We start from the raw sequence: 19,529 nt of genomic DNA, 5'->3' as shown, positions 1-19,529 counted from the left end.
GATTGCATCTCTGTTATTTGCAGATGATGTGTTTCTGTTGGCTTCATCAGGGCGTGATCTACAGCTCTCACTGGAGCGGTTCACAGCCGAGTGTGAAACGGCCGGGATGAGGATCAGTGCCTCCAAATTCAAGACCATGGTCATGAGGCGGAAAAGGGTAGAGTGCCTTCTCCAGGTTGGGGAGGATGTACTGCCCCTAGTGGAGGAGTTTAAGTATCTTGGGCTTTTGTTCACGAATGAGGGGAAGATGGAGCAGGAGATCGACAGGCGGATTGGTGCGGCGTCTGCTGTGAAGCGTGCGCTGTACCGGTCTGTTGTGGTGAAGAGAGAGCTGAGCCAAAAAGTAAAGCTCTCGATTTACCGGTCGAACTACGTTCCTACCCTCATCTATGGTTATGAGCTTTGGGTCATGACCGAAAGAACGAGATCCCAGATCCAAGCGGCTGAAATGAGTTTTCTCCATAGTGCATATGGGCTCTCCCTTAGAGAGGGGGAGGAGCTCAGTCATCCAGGGAGGACTCAGAGTAGAGCCGCTGCTCCTCCACATCGAGAGGAGCCAGTTGAGGTGGCTCAGGCATCTGGTTAGGATGCCTCCTGGACGTCTCCCTGGTGAGGTGTTCCAGGCATGTCCCACTGGGAGGAGGCCCAGGGGGGAGACCCAGGCACGCTGGAGGGACGATATTTCTGGGGTGGCCTGGGAGGGCCTTGGGATGCCCCCAGACGAGCTGGATCAAACGGCTTGAGAGATGGACCTCTGGGCCTCCCTACTGAAGCTGTTACCCCAACCGACCGACCCCGAATAAGACGAAGAAGGTGGATGGATGGATGGATGTAAGTAGAAACACTAAAAAACTGAGTAGTTAAAGAGTTAATTCTAATTTATACTCTATCTGAAACAACTTGTTTTGAAATAAACAAGTTGTTTTATGGGCAAAACAACTTGCCTACAAAGTAGGCAAAATCACTTAAATTAAAAGTTAAATAATGGCCATTGCTGCTGTAATTTCTTAATAAGCAACGTAAATTGCTATGATGGCAGCAGCACAGCTGATATTTCTCTCCAGGATGGAGTCACAGCCAAACAGGAACAGACCAGATGAAGCTACTATGAGAAAAAGCAGAGAGAGCAGAACGTTAGAGATTGAACTGACAGATTCTGCAGAGTGGGAGAATAGAGATAGAATGAAGCAGAATGATGAAAAAGGGGTCCCTATGTCCTCCAGCAGTCTAAGCCTATAGCAGCAGAACTATAGAGATAGCTCAGGATAACCTGAGCCACTCTAACTAGAAGCTTTATCAAAAAGGAAAGTTTTAAGCCTAGCCTTAAAAGTAGACAGGGTGTCTGCCTCACGGACTAAAACTGGTAGTTGGTTCCACAGGAGAGGAGCCTGAGAACTAAAAGATCTGCCTCCCATTCTACTTTTAGAAATTCCAGGAACCACTAGTAAACCTGCAGATTGAGAGCGAAGTGCTCTGTTAGGAACATAAGGAACAATCAGATCATCATAAAATATTTTCGAATATGCTCCGTTCCATCTTTTAAAAAAGGTCTAAAACCTTTAGATATAAAATTAATCTATTTCCCCATATTGACCCTGACAGAAGTAGAGGATGGATGGATCTGCAGTGACGTGCGGTCAGGGGAGGCAGGTGAGGCAGTGCCTCACCAGCCATCATGGAAAGAAAGAAAATATATAATCATAAAGTAATTTAAATTGTTATATTCATCCGGTGGTTTGTACTAAAAAATATTCATTTTTCATGTAGCTTCACCAATTTCGATTTTTATTTGTTCAAAATCGCTGAATTTTCTTATTTTCCCATTCAAATGCTTGGAAGCGATGCCGGTGAGGCAGCAGCGAGCTCTGCCTCACCTTGGATTGCGCAACCCCTGGCTCTGCGCTGGCTGCAAAGCGGAGAGAGCATGTTGCTGTACGGCGTCAATAAAATGGTTTAAACAAATGTAATATGTGAACTTATTTCTAATAATTTGGCTTATGTATATAATGTACAGAGCTTTTTGTCACCAACTGTGTTTGTGTAACGTGTTTCGTGTAATGAGCGATTATAAACGGCAGAGAACAAGTTCGAGGTGAGGCAGGCAGTTCTCTTGCCTCATGGCAGGGGGTGCTCAAGAGACTGAAAACATAAGGCAGGAACAGGACGGATCAAGGAAGGCTTTCTTCCCTGGCAGTGATCTCCATTGAGACAGAGAGACTTTTAAAACTGAAGGAAGATAAGGAGGACTTCTATTCATTTATAAGTAAAGGTAAGACAGTAATAACATTTATTTTGTTTTGTTTTTTAAGGAAATGTGTGTTTTGTGAGCTACAGTTTGTATGTGTAAGGATGCAGAAGTGAAACATAACCTGTAAACTGCTGTCAATCTATGCATCTATTTGCAAATCTGATTCTGATGACGTCAGTGCCTCACCAGCTATGAACCTCACCGCACGTCACTGTGGATCTGTATGATTGTGGTGAGAGGTTATCTACAGTATTTAACAGTATTAATTTTTTTTATGAAAGCTAATTGTTTAATAGCCATTTGTTTTATGTTTAAGTGGAGTAGAAGAGATTTTAATCAAATTACTTATTTAACAATACATTTAGGGACACAATAAAAAGGAAACAGGGTTGATCCAAAATTTTAACCAATAAATCATAATGGTTCTTCTGTGAAAGACAAACAGAAAAAATCTCTGACCCTGTTTAATGTGGAGTTAATCTTTATTTGATTAATAATTACTATTATGGTGTATTAGGGCCATTCAAAGACAAAAAATATTTTTAGTTTAAAGTGGGATTTTTACAGCAATAAACAAGCAAATTTAGGAAGTTAAAAAATAAAAATATAGAGAAAAATTAATACGAAAGAAACATGCAGGTTTAGGAGTAAAAAAGAAGCAAATTTGTACGCTTTAAACATTAGCGAAACAATGCCAGATTATAATACACTTTAAAGTTAAAGTATCCTACAGAAAGCGATGGAATGAGACAGTAAAACCACCTCATGGAAGTTTTTAAAGTAAAAATGAATGATACAATAAATTAGCATGTATAATCTCAGAAATTTGCATGTTTTTACTCATGAATTTAAGTTTTGGTCTTGTAAATTTTCTACTTTTTTCCTTATAAGTTTGCATATTTTTAATCTCTTAAATATGCATGTTTTATTCTTATAAAGTTGAGTATTTATTCTTGTACAGTATGTTTACAATCACGTAAATTTGGTTGTTTTCACTTGTAAAAATGCAACTTTGAACTCAATTATTTAAATTCCATACATTTGTTTTTACTTTTAATATGCTGTCGTATATTAGAAACAGCCGTGTTCTTTTGAGGATGGCAAAAATACACATTAACAAATGAAGATTATTAACAAGAGAAAAGTATAAATTATTACACATAGCATGAGATTTATGTCAATATATTTGTCTTTTTTTAAACCTTTTTAAGAGATGGAAAAAAGGTTTTAAAGTCATTAATAAAGCAATGACAGGAGGGTTTAGCATTTCTCCATTTAGCACAGTGGATATAATATTTACCCAGCAGCAGGATGATATTAATAGTGTCAGAAACATGGGAAATGTAAAAATGACATTATTAAGTGAAAATGGGGAACATCATTCATTTTCAAAGACATGCAATCTTTCATCTGTTGCGAGTTGCTCAAGGGTTTCACCGTTATCTTTACAAAAGAAACAACCTCATAACCAAACCTTTTTTTATTCTTTAATTTGATAATAGGATACATTTTGTGTATAACTTTAAGGAGTGTTTCTTTGACTTTAGGTAGAATAGGCCATTTAACACATTTTGAGAATGCTGACTGTATCTGAACTAACAGCAATATCTCTTCCAAGTAAATCTATCATAATCCTGAACTTTTCAAGAAACTGCTAATTAATTTATTATTATTATTTTATCAAACAGATGTGAAATCAGCAAGCTGTATAATATATATTATATAACAGGAGTTTTGATCAAGTGAATTAAAGGCAGTTTGTTAAAGTTTCTTAGAGAAAAGTTTACATCATTTAAAAAAATAAAATAAAATGTGAATGAATTAGTTTGACGGCTGTACATTGTGGGGTAATGAAACGATGACGTAGGACTTCCGGCCACCGGAAGCAGTTAACCGTTTCCGGGTCGCCGGTCGCCATGTTTGAAACGGCTAAGCTTTATTGTGCACGTCACCGGATTGTTCAGCAGAGAAGTTTAAATAAAGAGCTGCAGCTTTGAATGAAAGGTAAAGAGGAGCTGGTCTCCTTCAGCGCGTTTCCTTTGGAAAAGCAGAGAGGATAGCATTAAAGCTAAAGCTGGCCGAGTTAGCTTCTCTCACATTAGATGCTCTGCTGCAACATTTAACCCTCTGCAAAAACAAACTCATCCTTCAGATGCTCCTCAGTGCCGCTCTGCTAAAGCAGATAATCTCCCATCCAGATTATCCGGCTGCTGAGTTCATGTCAGGATTACAGATTTAACAGCCATGCTTAGTGTCCTGCTCCATATCAGCGATTAAATCCAGTCTAACAAATCTGCCGTTTTTAACATGGTTGTTTTTCTCTCTTTTTGTATTTTGATATAATTTTTGTAATCTGTTTAGGGACTAGATTTTTTTTTACCAGATTATAATCTGGAACCGCGCGTCAAATGGTCTCAGATTACATTGAAACTGTTCACTGTCCTTTTGTAAATAAAGTTTATAATAACATTGGAAGCTCTGCTTTCTTAGAATACAATAAAAATCATTTTATTGTCCCACAGTAGGGAAATTCTGTCGTTACAGCAGCAAAAATATTTCAGAAAAATGTATAAGAATGAAATAATATGAAGGGCTGCCTGGTTCTGCTGGAGGTTTCTTCCTGTTCAGAGGAAGTTTTTCCTCTCCACTGTCGCTGCAGGATTACTGAAGAGTCAATGAGTCGATGCAATCAGCTGGTTTCCTTAGATAGAAAACCTTGAATCAATCTGACTGGATGATCTGGTGAACTGGAAAGTGACCTGAGATGACATGATGTGAATTGGAGCTATAGAAATAAACTGAATTTACATTTAATTGAAGAGTTAAAAGATAAACAATAAAATCCTTTCCTGTAAAGTGCTGTAATGATTCTAGACTGTGCACCTGTAGAATAAATAACCAACATACAGCTATGGGCATTTTTACAGTGATGGATATAAGCTGTGAAAAAGTTTGAAATGAGAATATTTGTAGCTTTTTACGGTTATTTGGACCCGCTGTGTGAGCAGACTGTTACAGATTAAAATGTGAGTGAAAAGTCAGAGTTGAAGCTGGTTTTTGTCTGCAGAGCCGCCATCAGGATGATGGAGCTCCCGGACTTCAGCAGGCAGCTGATGCAGCAGCTGTGGACCCTGAGGAAGGAGGGTCTGTTCTGTGACTGCACCATCCGGGTGGGAGACAGTCCCTACCCGGCTCACAAAGTCATACTGGCCGCCTCCAGCATGCTCTTCAGGTAGAGTTGACCTCATATTTCTACGATAAGCTCTGCTTTCAACTGATACAATTGATTCAAGTCGAATAAAAGTGCTGAGTGAAACGGAGATGTTTTAAACGCTGTTCCCTTCGCTCAGGTCGCTGCTGATCGGCTCTGACACCATCTCCATCGACACCGACGTGGTTTCCTCCCAGGAGTTTGGCTCGCTCTTAGAGATGCTCTATACCGGCAAGTTACCTCTTGGGAAACACAACGCCAGCCGCATCGTCGCCGCCGCCGACAGCCTGCAAATGTTAGATGTAGCCGTGGGCTTTAAAAAGGTCGTCAGCGCACTGGTGGGTCAGAAAGCTCCTCAGCTGGAGCAATCCATGCAGACGAGCAGCCAGGAGAGCCCTGCAGGGTCGGCCTCCCCGACGAAGGAGGACTCGGCTTCGGAGCAGATGGAGACGACGGCTGAGCTGGAGGAGAAACGTTACCATGACTACAAACAGGAGGCAGAGGAGCCAAGTGAGGATCTCTCTGACACCTCGGGTCAGTTTCCTCCTTCTAATCACATTAATATTTGCTTTTCATCATAGGCAGCAAAACGCAGCGCTCCATAAGAACAAAACAAAGTGACCACAACACTTCATGGATCCTAAAATAATTGAATCCTAAATCACTCATAAATTTTCTGAAACCGCTCCACTGCCTGTTAAGCTCAGAACGCACCAAATCCAGTTTGGCATCTGATCTAGAATATTGTGCCTCAGAGGTGGTGGCGTTTAGCGCTGACTGAAAGTCAATGTGGACGATTTCCAGCAGGGGGCAGCGTAGCTCCGACTGAGATAGAGCCCAGGTCTATTTTAGTCAGACTGCGCAGCAATTCAGCAGCAATTTCATGGGTCTGTCAGGAAGAGAGACGCCATTACAAAGAAAAAAAATATCCGCTTTGAGGGAAAATCCAGAATAAAATGTGTTAATCTGACGGGAAACAGTCAGTTTGGAAACACAGGAAAGTTTTAAGCCTAGCCTTAAAAGTAGACAGGGTAAAACTGGTAGTTGGTTCCACAGGAGAGGAGCCTGATAACTAAAAGATCTGCGTCCCATTCTACTTTTAGAAACTCTAGGAACCACTAGTAGTAGAAATATAGATCTAAGTAAATATTTCATCCAGGGAAGCTTGTGATAAGCTGTGTTTCTGATGAAAACATGGGATTCTTTCTTTCTTAATCATTTACAGGACTGGAAAAGGCAGGAAGTCCAGGGAGAGCAGCGGAAGACGGCAGCACCTCTGCCTCAGAGGAGTCCGGGGGAGCCGCGGCTCAGCTGCTGCAGTCGTCCTCTCAACTGGTGGAGCTCCTCAGCAGCACTCCGTCTGTCCTGGAGCTGCTGAGGCAGGCGGCACAGAGCGGTCTGGATGAACGGGACAGACAGGTAGCACAGGTGTGAAGTATTACCAGGATGGTGGGAAGGTGCCTGGCTGTCTCCATGATGGATAAACCTGATTACATCTGTTTGGTTCAGGCTGTAAGCGAGTGCTATGAGGACGTGGAACCAGGCGCTGCGTTGGAGAAGCTGATGGGCAAACTGAGTACCGGAAGGATCAGTGAGGAGTCGCTCCTTCGGCTGCTCCAGAACATCCAGAGGAAAGCTCTGTTGACCTTCCCTCCCCCGCTGGCCTCCCTGCTGGAAGATCTGGACGGTCAAACGCTGCAAGGCGAAGGTAGAGAGATTCACTGGGATCTGTTTCCTGTTATCTGTGGTTTTCTACGTCTGACCTTCCTCTGGGTGTGAGCAGCCGTCCGTGAACAGCCAGACGACTCCATGAGGGAAATAAAGTCAGAGGGAGCGGAGGCCAATGAGGAGGAGGAGGAGGCAGCTAATGCTGAAGCAGACCTCTCCGCCTCCAAGCGCTTCCCCTGCCGATGGTGCAAGAAGGCGTTCAACTTTAAATGCCGGATGCTAGCCCACGTCAAGCGCTGCTCCATGTCCCAGGAGTGCGAGGTCCAGTGTCCTCAGTGCGCCAAGAAGCTGCCCAGTCAGCGAGCTCTGCAGCGACACCGCGCCGAGGTCCACCGCAGCACGCCGCGCGTCAAGAAGAGGGTGGCGTGTGACATCTGTGGGCGCAGCTTCGCCCACCCATCAGGTGAGAACCGCTGTGACCCGGAACATTCCATCTCTATTTGCAGATGTGGCTGAAACACAGAGTTTTACACAAATACCTGTAAACAAAAGATTTAGAATTCCACCCGACATGTCGGACTCTTCATCATCGGAAACTAGAGGCTCTGACCTTTCCAAGCAGGGGTCAGAGGTCATTGTCTGATCATCTCCAGAGCAGCAGTAACACATGCATCCTGGGTCCAAATTAACTATTAGAATTTTACAGAACATTTCTACTATTTTAAAATGAGGCTAACAGAGTAGGAAATAATGTTGGCCTGAATGCTTTTTATCACCAAGCCTCTTTATAAGAGTCTGGATTCAGACGTTGAAGATGAATTCTGGCTATTTGGAGGAAACTTGTTCAGAAAGCGGCTGGCATTCTGATGCAGAAGATGAAGCAAGACCTGATGTTTACACTGTGATTGTATTATTATTTTTAACTAGAGATGCACTATATTGGGATTTTGGCCGATATCCGATATGCCGATATTTTAAAACTCATGTAGCCGATAACCGATATCGATACCGATGTTAAAGCTGGACAAAAATAAGTAGTCATTGAAAATAGCAGTTTTGTTATCCATTTCTGACACTTTGAAAAATAATATACTCAAATATATTTTCATACGCTGATATCAAATTGATTTTTAAAAACGCGGTATCGATCTATTTTACTTTCAAAATCTGGTGAAATTTCATCGTTCTGTTACAAACTCTCGTGATATTTTGCAAATTCTTGTGAGATTTTGTTAGTAAAATAGATCGATACCGCGTCAATATATCAACATATAAAAATATGGCAACATTTGGTGAATTTTCGGGGGATTTCGTAGCATAACGATGACATATAGCAATATTTCATTAGTAAAAGAGATTGATATGGTGTTTTTAAATGGCAATATATCAGCATATGAAGATATTGGGATATTTTAATGGATCAATATTTTTTCCCTCATCTTTAGAAGTTTTTAAGTCTGTAAAAAAGAAGTTTTTGAGGAAGAAGAAGAAGTAGTATTTTTTTATTTTTAGACTTTAGAAACTCAGAAGCTGATCAAATATCGGGTTAAATATCGGTGGGGTGGCCGATGTCCGATATTCAGTTTTAAGGCCGATACCGATAGGGGGCCGATTATATTGTGCATCCCTATTTTTAACTTAGTTATATTGTGTGTCACTTTTTAAAAAAATAGACATATAAAGTAGGAAATGCTGCTGATCCGGTAATAACAAAGAATGATGGAGCTTCTTTTCATTTCCCTACTTTATAAAGCCAGCTGCTTTCTAAAGGTGTTGCTGGAACAGCGGGTTAGATCGGAGCGGCCAGCTGAGAGCCGTTTCAGACCAGTTAGCTTAAACCACAGCTGCTTCAATCTGCATATATTCCAAACTGGAATATTGAATTTGAATGTGTGTTTTTTATTTCTGCAACCTGCACGAATCTATCAGCTCAATAAGTAGAAATTTAAGTGTATTTTTAACATCCTCAATCCAGATCCCAAACATTAACAGCACATATCGGGGATTTTGATGTCAAAATTATTTGTATAAACCTTGAAAAAACAAAAGACGACCTTAACAGCATTAACTGAGCGAAGAATTGGTGTTCTCTGCATTATAAACAGCCGTTAGTTGGAGGCTGAAGATGATAAACGCTAAATGAAATGCCCCAAACTTTCCACAGAAATGCTCATTAAATAGCGAGGAGGAGACTCTGTCACTGAGCTGAACCTGCCGTAGAAACAGGTCCAGGCTTTATTGTTTCAACATTATTTTATGTTTCTGATAGAGATGTCCCGATCCAGGTTTTTGCACTTCTGATCCGATACCGATATTGTTTTTGGACTTCCGATCCGATACCGATACTGGCCGATATCAGCCTATCCGAGCATGTATTTAAGTTTAAGTTAAAGTATTTAGCCTTAGTTGTAAGACTCATGTTGAAAAGGGTTTTAGTACTCTTGATAACATCTAGCCAGCTAAATTAGGTGAGATTGAATAAAACACAATGATTGGTAACAACAAACTTACCTGTTTATTAAGAGATAAACACAAACTGGACAAAATTATGAATAGCAATCTGAAATTGCACAGTGAACAGTAAAACCGTAAACAGTTAAAGGTGCAAGTATTACTGTAAGTTTTAATAAAAATGCAAAACAGGGAAACACTGGCGCAAAATAGTGGAATGGATCGTTTCAATCGGCGAAACTGGAAAATACGGACCGGATTTTTTTTTTAAAACTGGATCGGCATTTTACATGCTTTGCCGATACGCATTTTTTTGCCAATATCGGTGTCCTGATCCGATACGTGGATCGGATCGCGACAAGCCTAGTTTCTGACCATATGAGCAACATTATGTGTCACGCCTGGGCTGCTAGTTTCTACCTTAAAGTGATAGTTCGGTATTTTTGACATGAATCTGTATGGCATCCCCATCACCAGTGTCATGCAATCACACTGACTTACCCCTGGCAGCGTCCTGTGAGCAGAGTTCTCGTCCAGTTTTGGTCAAGCCGAAAGTAGTCCGGCAGGTTTGCTAGACCCAGCGAAATAAAACGTTTCTCTTCCCAAAACATTATGTGTTCAAAAGAGCGATATTTTTGCATCCCAAAAACATTGTAGTGGAAAAAGTCACACGTCGTTATCACTTGGTCCTATTTTCTCTCTGTTCGTATCAGTGCACGCCGTCATTCAGACAGCGAGCTCAACAACAGCCAGATGGGTTAGTAGGCCCTAGCTGTCTGAATGACGGCGCGCACTGATACGAACAGAGAGAAAATAGGACCAAGTGATAACGACGTGTGACTTTTTCCACTACAACGTTTTTGGGATGCAAAAATATCACTCTTTTGAACACATAATGTTTTGGGAAGAGAAACGTTTTATTTCGCTGGGTCTAGCAAACCTGCCGGACTACTTTCGGCTTGACTAAAGCTGGACGAGAACTCTGCTCACAGGATGCTGCCAGGGGTAAGTCAGTGTGATTGCATGACACTGGTGATGGGGATGCCATACAGATTCATGTCAAAAATCCCGAACTATCCCTTTAAGTCCATTTTTCCACCAGTATGTATTGGCCAAGTAAGATGCCGGCTTTTTGCTCTGCAACAAAGGATTCCGTTCAGCTTTTGATGAACACGTGTATTTCTAGAAAAAGACCCCAATCATTCAAAGCTGCTTCTAACCAACATTTCAGGTCTGGTTTACCACAAACAAGCGGAGCATCTAGAGGTGAAACCGTTCTCCTGCGAGGAATGCGGCGCCACGTTCGGAGCCAATTCCTCCCTGAAGAACCACATGCGGCTGCACACTGGAGAGAAACCCTACCACTGTCAGCACTGTGACATGAGCTTCAGCGTGGCAGCCGGACTGGCTTACCACACCAAGAGGAAACATTCTGAGGGTACGGCCGTCTGGCTGTGAGGCTTTCAGCCTCCTTTGGATGGCAGGTGGGGAGGTTGACGGTCCGTTCTGCTTCTCTTTTTCTTTTTAGGAAAGATGTATGTGTGTCAATACTGTAAGGCTGTCTTCGCCCAGTCCATTGAGCTAACGCGCCATGTTCGGACACACACCGGCGACCGGCCTTATGTGTGTCGGGAATGTGGGAAGGGCTACAGCCAGGCCAGCGGACTGACGGTGCATCTGCAGACGTCCCACAGTAAGAAACCGCCGCAGGCTTCAACCTGCAGCTTCCTCCAGGCTTTTTGAACCAACTGTCTGAGTTAAACAAACCTAAGAAATATGAATCTGTTCATTTAGTGGTTCTTGGTTTGTTAGAGTTTGTTCTGGAATAAAATCTGATTTTGTTTTGACTCGCAGACCCATGATTATCAGCGAGGATCATGCACTGCAAGAACTATCTAGAAATAAAGTCGTAGGGAAATCATATTTAAATGTCAAATCACTCTGGCTTAAACATGTATATAAATGTTCTCTTTATCAGAACATATTGTCCCAAAATTTAGAAAATTTCCATTTAAAAAAAATCCTGTCTTAAAATCTGTGTTTTTTCCGTTATCTTCTGCAGGCCAGTTAGTTCTACTTCAGCCTGAACACCTAAATTCATCCAATCATATATCAACGGTCATCTGTCAATCAAATGTTTTCGGTCATAGCATCTTGATTCATGTGTCGCAGCTAATATACGCAACGGTTGAAACCAGAATCCTTTCCTTTCCCATTGAGTTGCGTCCCAGTGTTCACGGGGATGGACGTCTGTGTCTTCGGCAGGCGTAGAGCTAACAGAACTGGCAGCGTTGCGTTCTGATAGTATTTTGGCAGCTGGAAAAAGCCAAACCCTATGAGTTACTGCAGCCTTTCATTTTCCTTCTTTAAACTGGCTTTAACGATAAGCTATCATAGTTAGCATCTCTGTCTTCTTTTAACCGGCTTTAACGATAAGCTATCATAGTTAGCATCTCTGTCTTCTTTTAACCGGCTTTAACGATAAGCTATCATAGTTAGCATCTCTGTCTTCTTTTAACCGGCTTTAACGATAAGCTATCATAGTTAGCATCTCTGTCTTCTTTTAACTGGCTTTAACGATAAGCTATCATAGTTAGCAACCGCTGTCTTCTTTTAACTGGCTTTAACGATAAGCTATCATAGTTAGCATCTCTGTCTTCTTTTAACCGGCTTTAACGATAAGCTATCATAGTTAGCATCTCTGTCTTCTTTTAACCGGCTTTAACGATAAGCTATCATAGTTAGCATCTCTGTCTTCTTTTAACTGGCTTTAACGATAAGCTATCATAGTTAGCAACCGCTGTCTTCTTTTAACCGGCTTTAACGATAAGCTATCATAGTTAGCATCTATGTCTTCTTTTAACTGGCTTTAACGATAAGCTATCATAGTTAGCATCTCTGTCTTCTTTTAACCGGCTTTAACGATAAGCTATCATAGTTAGCATCTCTGTCTTCTTTTAACCGGCTTTAACGATAAGCTATCATAGTTAGCATCTCTGTCTTCTTTTAACTGGCTTTAACGATAAGCTATCATAGTTAGCAACCGCTGTCTTCTTTTAACTGGCTTTAACGATAAGCTATCATAGTTAGCATCTCTGTCTTCTTTTAACCGGCTTTAACGATAAGCTATCATAGTTAGCATCTCTGTCTTCTTTTAACTGGCTTTAACGATAAGCTACCATAGTTAGCATCTCTGTCTTCTTTTAACTGGCTTTAACGATAAGCTATCATAGTTAGCATCTCTGTCTTCTTTTAACTGGCTTTAACGATAAGCTATCATAGTTAGCATCTCTGTCTTCTTTTAACTGGCTTTAACGATAAGCTATCATAGTTAGCATCTCTGTCTTCTTTTAACCGGCTTTAACGATAAGCTATCATAGTTAGCATCTCTGTCTTCTTTTAACCGGCTTTAACGATAAGCTATCATAGTTAGCATCTCTGTGCTCAGAGCTCCTTTCAGATAACACTGTTTTCTTTAACAGGGATGGCAACTCTAATAAAAGTTTTCTAGGATATTTAATAAAAGCTGGAAAGGATAAAACTAACAATCGGATTGATCGATTATTGAAATAATCAACTAATTTAGGAATTTATTAATCGTTAACTGGAGTATAGAGACTCTAAAACATACAGAGCGACCCACTTAGAGCGGGAATTATACCAAGGTTTAAAAAATATATATATGTAAACATTTTGCTAAGATAAACTTTTTTTGTCTATCAATACTAAACGATTTTGGAAAATCAAAATTGCGATTATTTTCAACCAAAATTGTGTTTTTATTGCGATTTTCCTTTGCAATAAGCAATACCATGTCAGTGTTTCACTTCAGGGTTTCAGTTTTTCCATGACTTTGAAATCCTGCTTGTCCAGGATCCAGCGCTGCTGGTCTTTACTGTAACATCTGCATGAAAAAGTTCTTACTTCTGTAATGCATAGATCTATGTGCTAACTGCACTTTGCAGTAATTAAATCAAAATAGTAAAGAAACGTATAAATATTTTGCATTTAAGATAAAAAAATAAAATAATTGGTCTGTCAGTCAGCTCTATCCAGAAAAGTTTTAGTTTCATGTAGTAAAAAATGTTCTTTAAGGAACCTTTGGCTATCTGAGTATTTATCGATTATGTGTCAATATTCTAAGGATGTTGTTCTGGCCCCTCCCTCTTTACCCAGCATGCACTGCTGCAGCAGCAGCTTCCAGGTTAGCGCTCACAGAGCTCAGAGTATTAAGTTTAAAGTTCTCTTTTCTGTTGCTGTTCAATAAAAGTAGGTTTTAAGATCATTTCAGACGAGGACTTTAAACTTTAAGCTGAACTATATGGACCGTTTACTGATTTAATGCATAATTTATAAATACGTTTATATAAACTAAACCACAGCCAGGGTTAACATTTAATCTGGTGGCAATTCTTTTGTTTTATTAGCAAAATTTTTATCTGACTGTGTTCATTATTATTCCCCCACTAAACAAAAAAAAGTAAAAATTAATTATTACCTAGACACAATTGAGGATTAATAACAGGAGTTGAAATGCAGCTCTAGACCAGCTGAGAATGTGGTGATGTCATCGCTACGCTTCTGTTCTCCCCGAGTTCAGACTCTAATGGCTTTTTCTCAAGAACATACTTGGCGAGGACACGAGTCCGTAGTCAGGTTCTTTTTAATTGAGAAACGGCCATTGACTCTTCAGCAATCCCTCACACTAAGCATGCTTGGAGCGACAGTGGAGAGGAAAAACTCCCTTTGAACAGGAAGAAACCTCCAGCAGAACCAGGCTCAGACCAAATATATCAGCAAATATATCCTCAGTGATTTAATATAATTCTGGTTTAATGTTTTGGTTTGATTGGGTCTAACTGCAGGGAATGAACAGATTCACAGTGTGGGCTGCTGACTGTGCTTGATCCTTCTGCCCTCAGATATGTCTGAACCTCATGACTGCAAGAAGTGCTGCCTCAGCTTTCATACCTTGGAGGAACATCAGCAACACATCCAGGAGTTCCACCCAAAGGAGTTCCATAAGTGCAACACGTGCAGCAAGGTTTTCCAGAGCGCTGCGCTGCTGGAAAAACACAATGCTACTCACTCTGGAAGCAAGCCCTTCAGCTGCCAGCTCTGCAGCAAATCATATCAGGTAGGACGCTCCACATGACCCGCTGCAGTTTCACCTTTTTATTCATTTCAATCTCTGCTGCTATTTAGTCGGTAACTTATTTTAACCTGATCGCCTTGATATGAGCCACGTTATTAAAGCTGGAAACAAACACTGAAATCCCCATAAAGTGATGTTTGTTTGTTTTTCTACATCCTGTTAATCTTTATTTTCTGATTTATTAGATTTTTTTATAGAACGTCTCAGCCCCCCCCCCCCCCCTTCAGTGTCCACCATATTGGATCAGTCCATTTGCTGCACATGTTCAGAAAGGTCCAAACAGACAGCAGCAAACCATTTGAAAACAAACCATGCAAAGAGCAGTGTTGCCAACTTAGCGCTTTAGTCGCTATATTTAGCCACTTTTCAGACCCCTCTAGCACTTTGATTTCTAAAAAGCTCCTAGCGCCAAATCTAGAGACTTTTTTCTGCTACTGGAGACTTTGGAGACAACATCTAAAAGCAGCGAACTCTGCTCTCCAGAGCGAGTAGATTGGTAACCCCGCCTCCTGCTCTCCTCTATCTTGTCTGAAGCTTTTTGAATTCAAATGTCAGGAATAGTATTGAGTTCCTTTTTAAAGTAGACCAACAAATCCTTGTTTTAGTTTAGAAAACATGCAAACTAAAACAAGGCTTTATTGGGCTGCTGTATAAAACCTGGAACTCAGAACTATTTCTGACATTTTGGATTGAAAAATGGGATGAAAGATGTGAAGAAAAACATCTTCAAATTGGAAACCAAGTCCAGTGGATTGATTTTGGACTCGTTTGGAATGACTCTGACCTGGATGACTGAGAATCTTCACCAGCAGAAATGTTTCATTGATCATGTGGGAGTCTGCATGCACTCAGTGTGATTCCAAACAGGGAAAACCGGACTCTTTCTCTGAGATGAACACATTTTATTTTGTACTTTCCTCCAAAGCGGATGTGTTTTTCTTTGTAACTGCGTTTCTTCCTGTCAGACCCATGAAATTTCTGCTGAATTGCTGAATAGTCCGACTAAAACAGAGCTGGGCTTTATCTCATTCGGAGCTACGCCGCCCCCTGCTGGATTACGTGTCGGGTGTGATGTCTCAGGAAACGATTTGCTGTCATTTCAGACAAATTCAGGGTTTTTTGTCCAAAAGGAAAGTTTTAAGCCTAGCCTTAAAAGTAGACAGGGTGTCTGCCTCACGGACTAAAACTGGTAGTTGGTTCCACAGGAGAGGAGCCTGAGAACTAAAAGATCTGCCTCCCATTCTACTTTTAGAAATTCTAGGAACCACCAGTAAACCTGCAGATTGAGAGCGAAGTGCTCTGTTAGGAACATAAGGAACAATCAGATCTCTGATATCAGATGGAGCTTGGCCATTTAAGGCTTTATATGTGAGAAGGAGGATTTTATTGTTTCAAAGGTCAAACATGACCTTAACTGTTTAACGGAGAGCACACACTGTCACTGCTACGTTTAAATCCTCCGTCCTTCTCTCCTAACAGCAGCTGTCTGGGCTGTGGTACCACAACAGAACCAACCATCCGGATGTGTTTGCCAGCCAAACCCGGCAGCTCAAGACCCTGGTCCAGTGTGAGCTCTGCTTCAAGTTCTTTCCTGATGCAGCCAGTCTGTCCACACACCAGGCTGCGGAGCACCCAGGTGAGGAGCGCCTCCCTGCTCAGGAACGTTCAGGAAGGCTCTCCCTGCGGTGCAGAACGTGGGAACCTTTGTGTCACAGTGCCGTTCTCTGAGCGTCCCGGTTTACGGTCAGAATGGAGGATCAGTGTTTGAATGTTTGGGCCAGGGACATGCCTCCCATCCGCTCTGCACAATAAAACAATCATATAATACTTCACATTATTACTGAGGACAAACAGAAGCATGTTTTTTAGACGGAATCTGATTATATTTGTTCTCGTACTCAACCGGCAGTCTTCACTGACACTGTGTCTGTCTTCAGCCTCAGAGGCGCCGGCCGTCTGCGCCCCGGACAGCAGGGCCGAGCTGGGCGGCGGAGACGAAGCCCAGAAGCACGTCTGCAGCCAGCCAATCAGCTGCTCCCTCTGCTCTCTGGTCTGCGCCTCCCAGCGGGAGCTAAAGGAGCATCTGCTGTCCAGCCATGTGGAGCAGGAGGCGCAGGGACAGACCTTCACCACCTACACGGTAACGCCGGCTTCGCATGACCGTCCATCACCAGAGCAACGCTGAACCCGACAGCTGTCCTGTACCAACCCAGCTGTTCTGTCCCAGCAGGTGATTTCAGCAGGAGACAAAGAGGACGGAGGGGCGGCGGCTGAGGAGCAGAGCCCCCTGGTGGCCGGACAGCATGTGCTTGTAGCTCTCAGCGGAGGAGAGGGCAGCTCATCGGGGGAGGTGGTGGAGGTGAACATCGACAAGCTGCTCGGTAACTCGGTCACCTTCATATGCAGCGATAAAGAGCCGCTTCTGAAAACCTAACGAAAGGATTCGCTTCATGACGCCGACTGTCAATCAATCCAGGCGGCTCATTGGTCGGCTACGGACCAATCAGGGAACACTGTCAGCAGCAAATAAAAATTTCGTTACAGTGTGGAAAAAAACAAAACTGGAGGGAAAATGGTAACTATGGAAACGACCTGATGAGCGGTGAGACCGACCACCTGTGGGTCGCTGCCACTAAATGTCCCGTTCTTTCTGATAACTGCATGTTTTTTTTGTTTTTTCTTTGCCTCAACGCGCAGCATCTGGAGCCAGACGCTCGTCTGCAGCAGCCTTCTGCACAAAAACAGGTTTTAACCTCAACGAGGACGGAAACTCTGACTTCTTCTAGCCCAGGGGTCGGCAACCTGCAGCGCTTTAGCCTCCCCTTGTGGCTCCCTGGAGCTTTTTCAAAAATTTTATGAAAATCGATTTTTTTTGTTTTAATATGGTGTGCAGGTTGCAAACAAAAATTAATGAATGTTTTCCAATGCTGTAAACATTTGTTTAATAAATAAATTTAAACAATAATTGGCGTCATAGCCATAGAGATCAGTGGTCATAACTTGGAACCGGCGCGGCGCGGTGCCAGGCTAACGCAGCTGCAGGCGTGTCTCAGAATATGAATCCCAAAGGGAAAAAAGGAAAATAGTTGATAAGAAATGAGGATTCAAAGAGACCGAATCCTTCGCTTTCATTATCTATGCTGAACGATTGTCTGCGTTTTTGCTTTGTAATGAGAGGTTGTCAAAAAATAAAAAGAAAAATTTGGAAAGGCTAAATCTGCAGCCCACCACCAAGCTGGGAGGGAGAGAAAAAGTGCGATTGCAGGATAAATTAGAGGAGAACAAAGATAGATTTAGGAAGTGGATTCCATTTCCAAACTCCACTACTGCTGCTAGATTTATGCAAGAATGGAAAACCGTCCACAGATCCAACAGGTGGCGCTCTGATGCAGGTCTCTGAACTTTCTTCCATTTTTTTCCCCAAATCCTAAAAATATTAATCAGACCAAGGAACGATGGTGATGGAGGATGTGGGATTTCCGGGTTAGAGAGCACCGCTCTGATGTCACTTCCTGCTTGGTTCCTCATGACTCAATGGCTCTGTTCGAAAACCTGAGCTGCATCCTCCAAGGACGCGGTCTACCTAGACTGGATCCTTGAAAATAAGGAGACCGGAAGAGTTTTGGCTGTAAATTCGACCAGGTCCACCCTTCGGCGGGTTTTACCGCAGTATGCTCTGTTGCTTAGCAACCGTGAACGTTGACACACAAAGCAGGAAAAGAATGAATACAGAAGTTTTCAAAACTGTTTATTTATTTCTTTTTTATTGTGAAGTGAACAAAGACTCACAAGAATCCAGAGTGGAATAAAGGTTCCAACCACCGGGAGCAGGAACAAATCAAATCAAATGTAATGATAGAAACCTTAGTCAGTTAAATAACCTGCTGCTGTCATTCTGCACATCTCTGATGTTGCTGCTATTTTCAAATATCCATTACTGGAAAAATGTCCATAGCTGCATATTGGTTATTTATTCCCCAGTTTTATATTGTTAAAACACTTTACAGTATTTTATTGTTTATATTTTAACTCTTCCCTATTATGTTATTCTTATACATTTTTCTAAGGTCCACATTTGTGTGACCATTTTCAATAATCTTTCTGCTGCTGTAAATTTCCCCATTGTGGGAAAATAAAGGGATTTTCTATTCTATTCTATAAAAGGGGTAGAAAGATATAAGTAAATCTAAACAATTTATTTATAAAAAATATATCTGCAAAATCTCTAATATTCAACAACAAAAAATACGTAGTTAAGCATATTGTGCAAAACAGCAATAAAAAGATAAAAATCCTATCAGATTTATAGTCCCCACCCTGCAGATATATTAGAATCTGTCCTTAAATTCCAGCCAAACCCATTTACACAGTAACAGATAAAAACCTTTAGATAAACCAAACATTACCGCCACATATCTGACTCTATAACCATTAAAACAACTATTTTCATTAATCTCAGACTGGATTATATTAAACTGAACTTCCAATTTTCACCACTGTTCGGCGCCAAGTAACCTTTCCTCTGATCATGGCTTGCTTGGTCTCGCAATGAATCCTGGGATATCCAAGAATACCGAGGATACATCAGACCCGTCCTTCAAAACGGGCAAAAAGAAGGACGCATTTTAAGGCCGCATAACGAGGACTCTTGGAATCCGACCAGACCTCGGCGCCGCGCTATGAGGTCATCGGCCTTCGAATCCGGTCTTCTAAGGATGCGTCCTAGGTTTTCGAACAGAGCAAATAAACTCCTCCCAACAGAAAGACGTCCACCATAGAAAGATTCCTTTATTGTG

The 19,529-nt window shown here is 41.7% G+C and overlaps 1 protein-coding gene across 5 annotated transcripts; it reads left to right on the top strand.

Moving 5' to 3' along the window:
* Positions 1-4,126: 4,126 nt before the first annotated feature.
* zbtb40 (zinc finger and BTB domain containing 40) lies at positions 4,127-18,247 on the top strand. Of its 5 annotated transcripts, none has more exons than XM_038289151.1 (12): positions 4,127-4,252; positions 5,316-5,480; positions 5,599-5,993; positions 6,685-6,887; positions 6,969-7,167; positions 7,243-7,590; positions 10,810-11,016; positions 11,107-11,271; positions 14,501-14,715; positions 16,216-16,369; positions 16,671-16,873; positions 16,961-18,247. In XM_038289151.1, exons 2-12 carry the CDS (start codon positions 5,329-5,331, stop codon positions 17,165-17,167), a joined length of 2,448 nt encoding a protein of 815 aa, XP_038145079.1. In that variant the 5' UTR covers positions 4,127-4,252; positions 5,316-5,328; the 3' UTR covers positions 17,168-18,247. The 5 variants fall into 5 exon arrangements, with proteins under 5 accessions (XP_038145079.1, XP_038145080.1, XP_038145077.1 ...); XM_038289152.1 differs by having other exon boundaries at positions 6,685-6,878; positions 16,213-16,369; positions 16,961-18,245; XM_038289149.1 differs by having other exon boundaries at positions 16,213-16,369; positions 16,961-18,245.
* The last annotated feature ends 1,282 nt before the right edge of the window (positions 18,248-19,529 follow it).

The sequence above is a fragment of the Cyprinodon tularosa genome, unplaced genomic scaffold (assembly GCF_016077235.1).
Source record: "Cyprinodon tularosa strain WSP-4 unplaced genomic scaffold, ASM1607723v1 ctg264, whole genome shotgun sequence".
Taxonomy (NCBI): Eukaryota; Metazoa; Chordata; class Actinopteri; order Cyprinodontiformes; family Cyprinodontidae; genus Cyprinodon; species Cyprinodon tularosa.
The sequence above is the reverse complement of the archived record's forward strand: the minus strand, read 5'-3'. Positions and strand labels throughout refer to the sequence as shown.

Bases quoted from the DNA above. Each gene is read 5' to 3' on its own strand.
- zbtb40 (XM_038289149.1), top strand. From the start codon at position 5,329: ATGATGGAGCTCCCGGACTTCAGCAGGCAGCTGATGCAGCAGCTGTGG. The intron at 11,017-11,106 runs GTACGGCCGTCT...TTTTCTTTTTAG, and splicing joins CAAGAGGAAACATTCTGAGG to GAAAGATGTATGTGTGTCAA. The intron at 14,716-16,212 runs GTAGGACGCTCC...CTCTCCTAACAG, and splicing joins TCTGCAGCAAATCATATCAG to CAGCTGTCTGGGCTGTGGTA.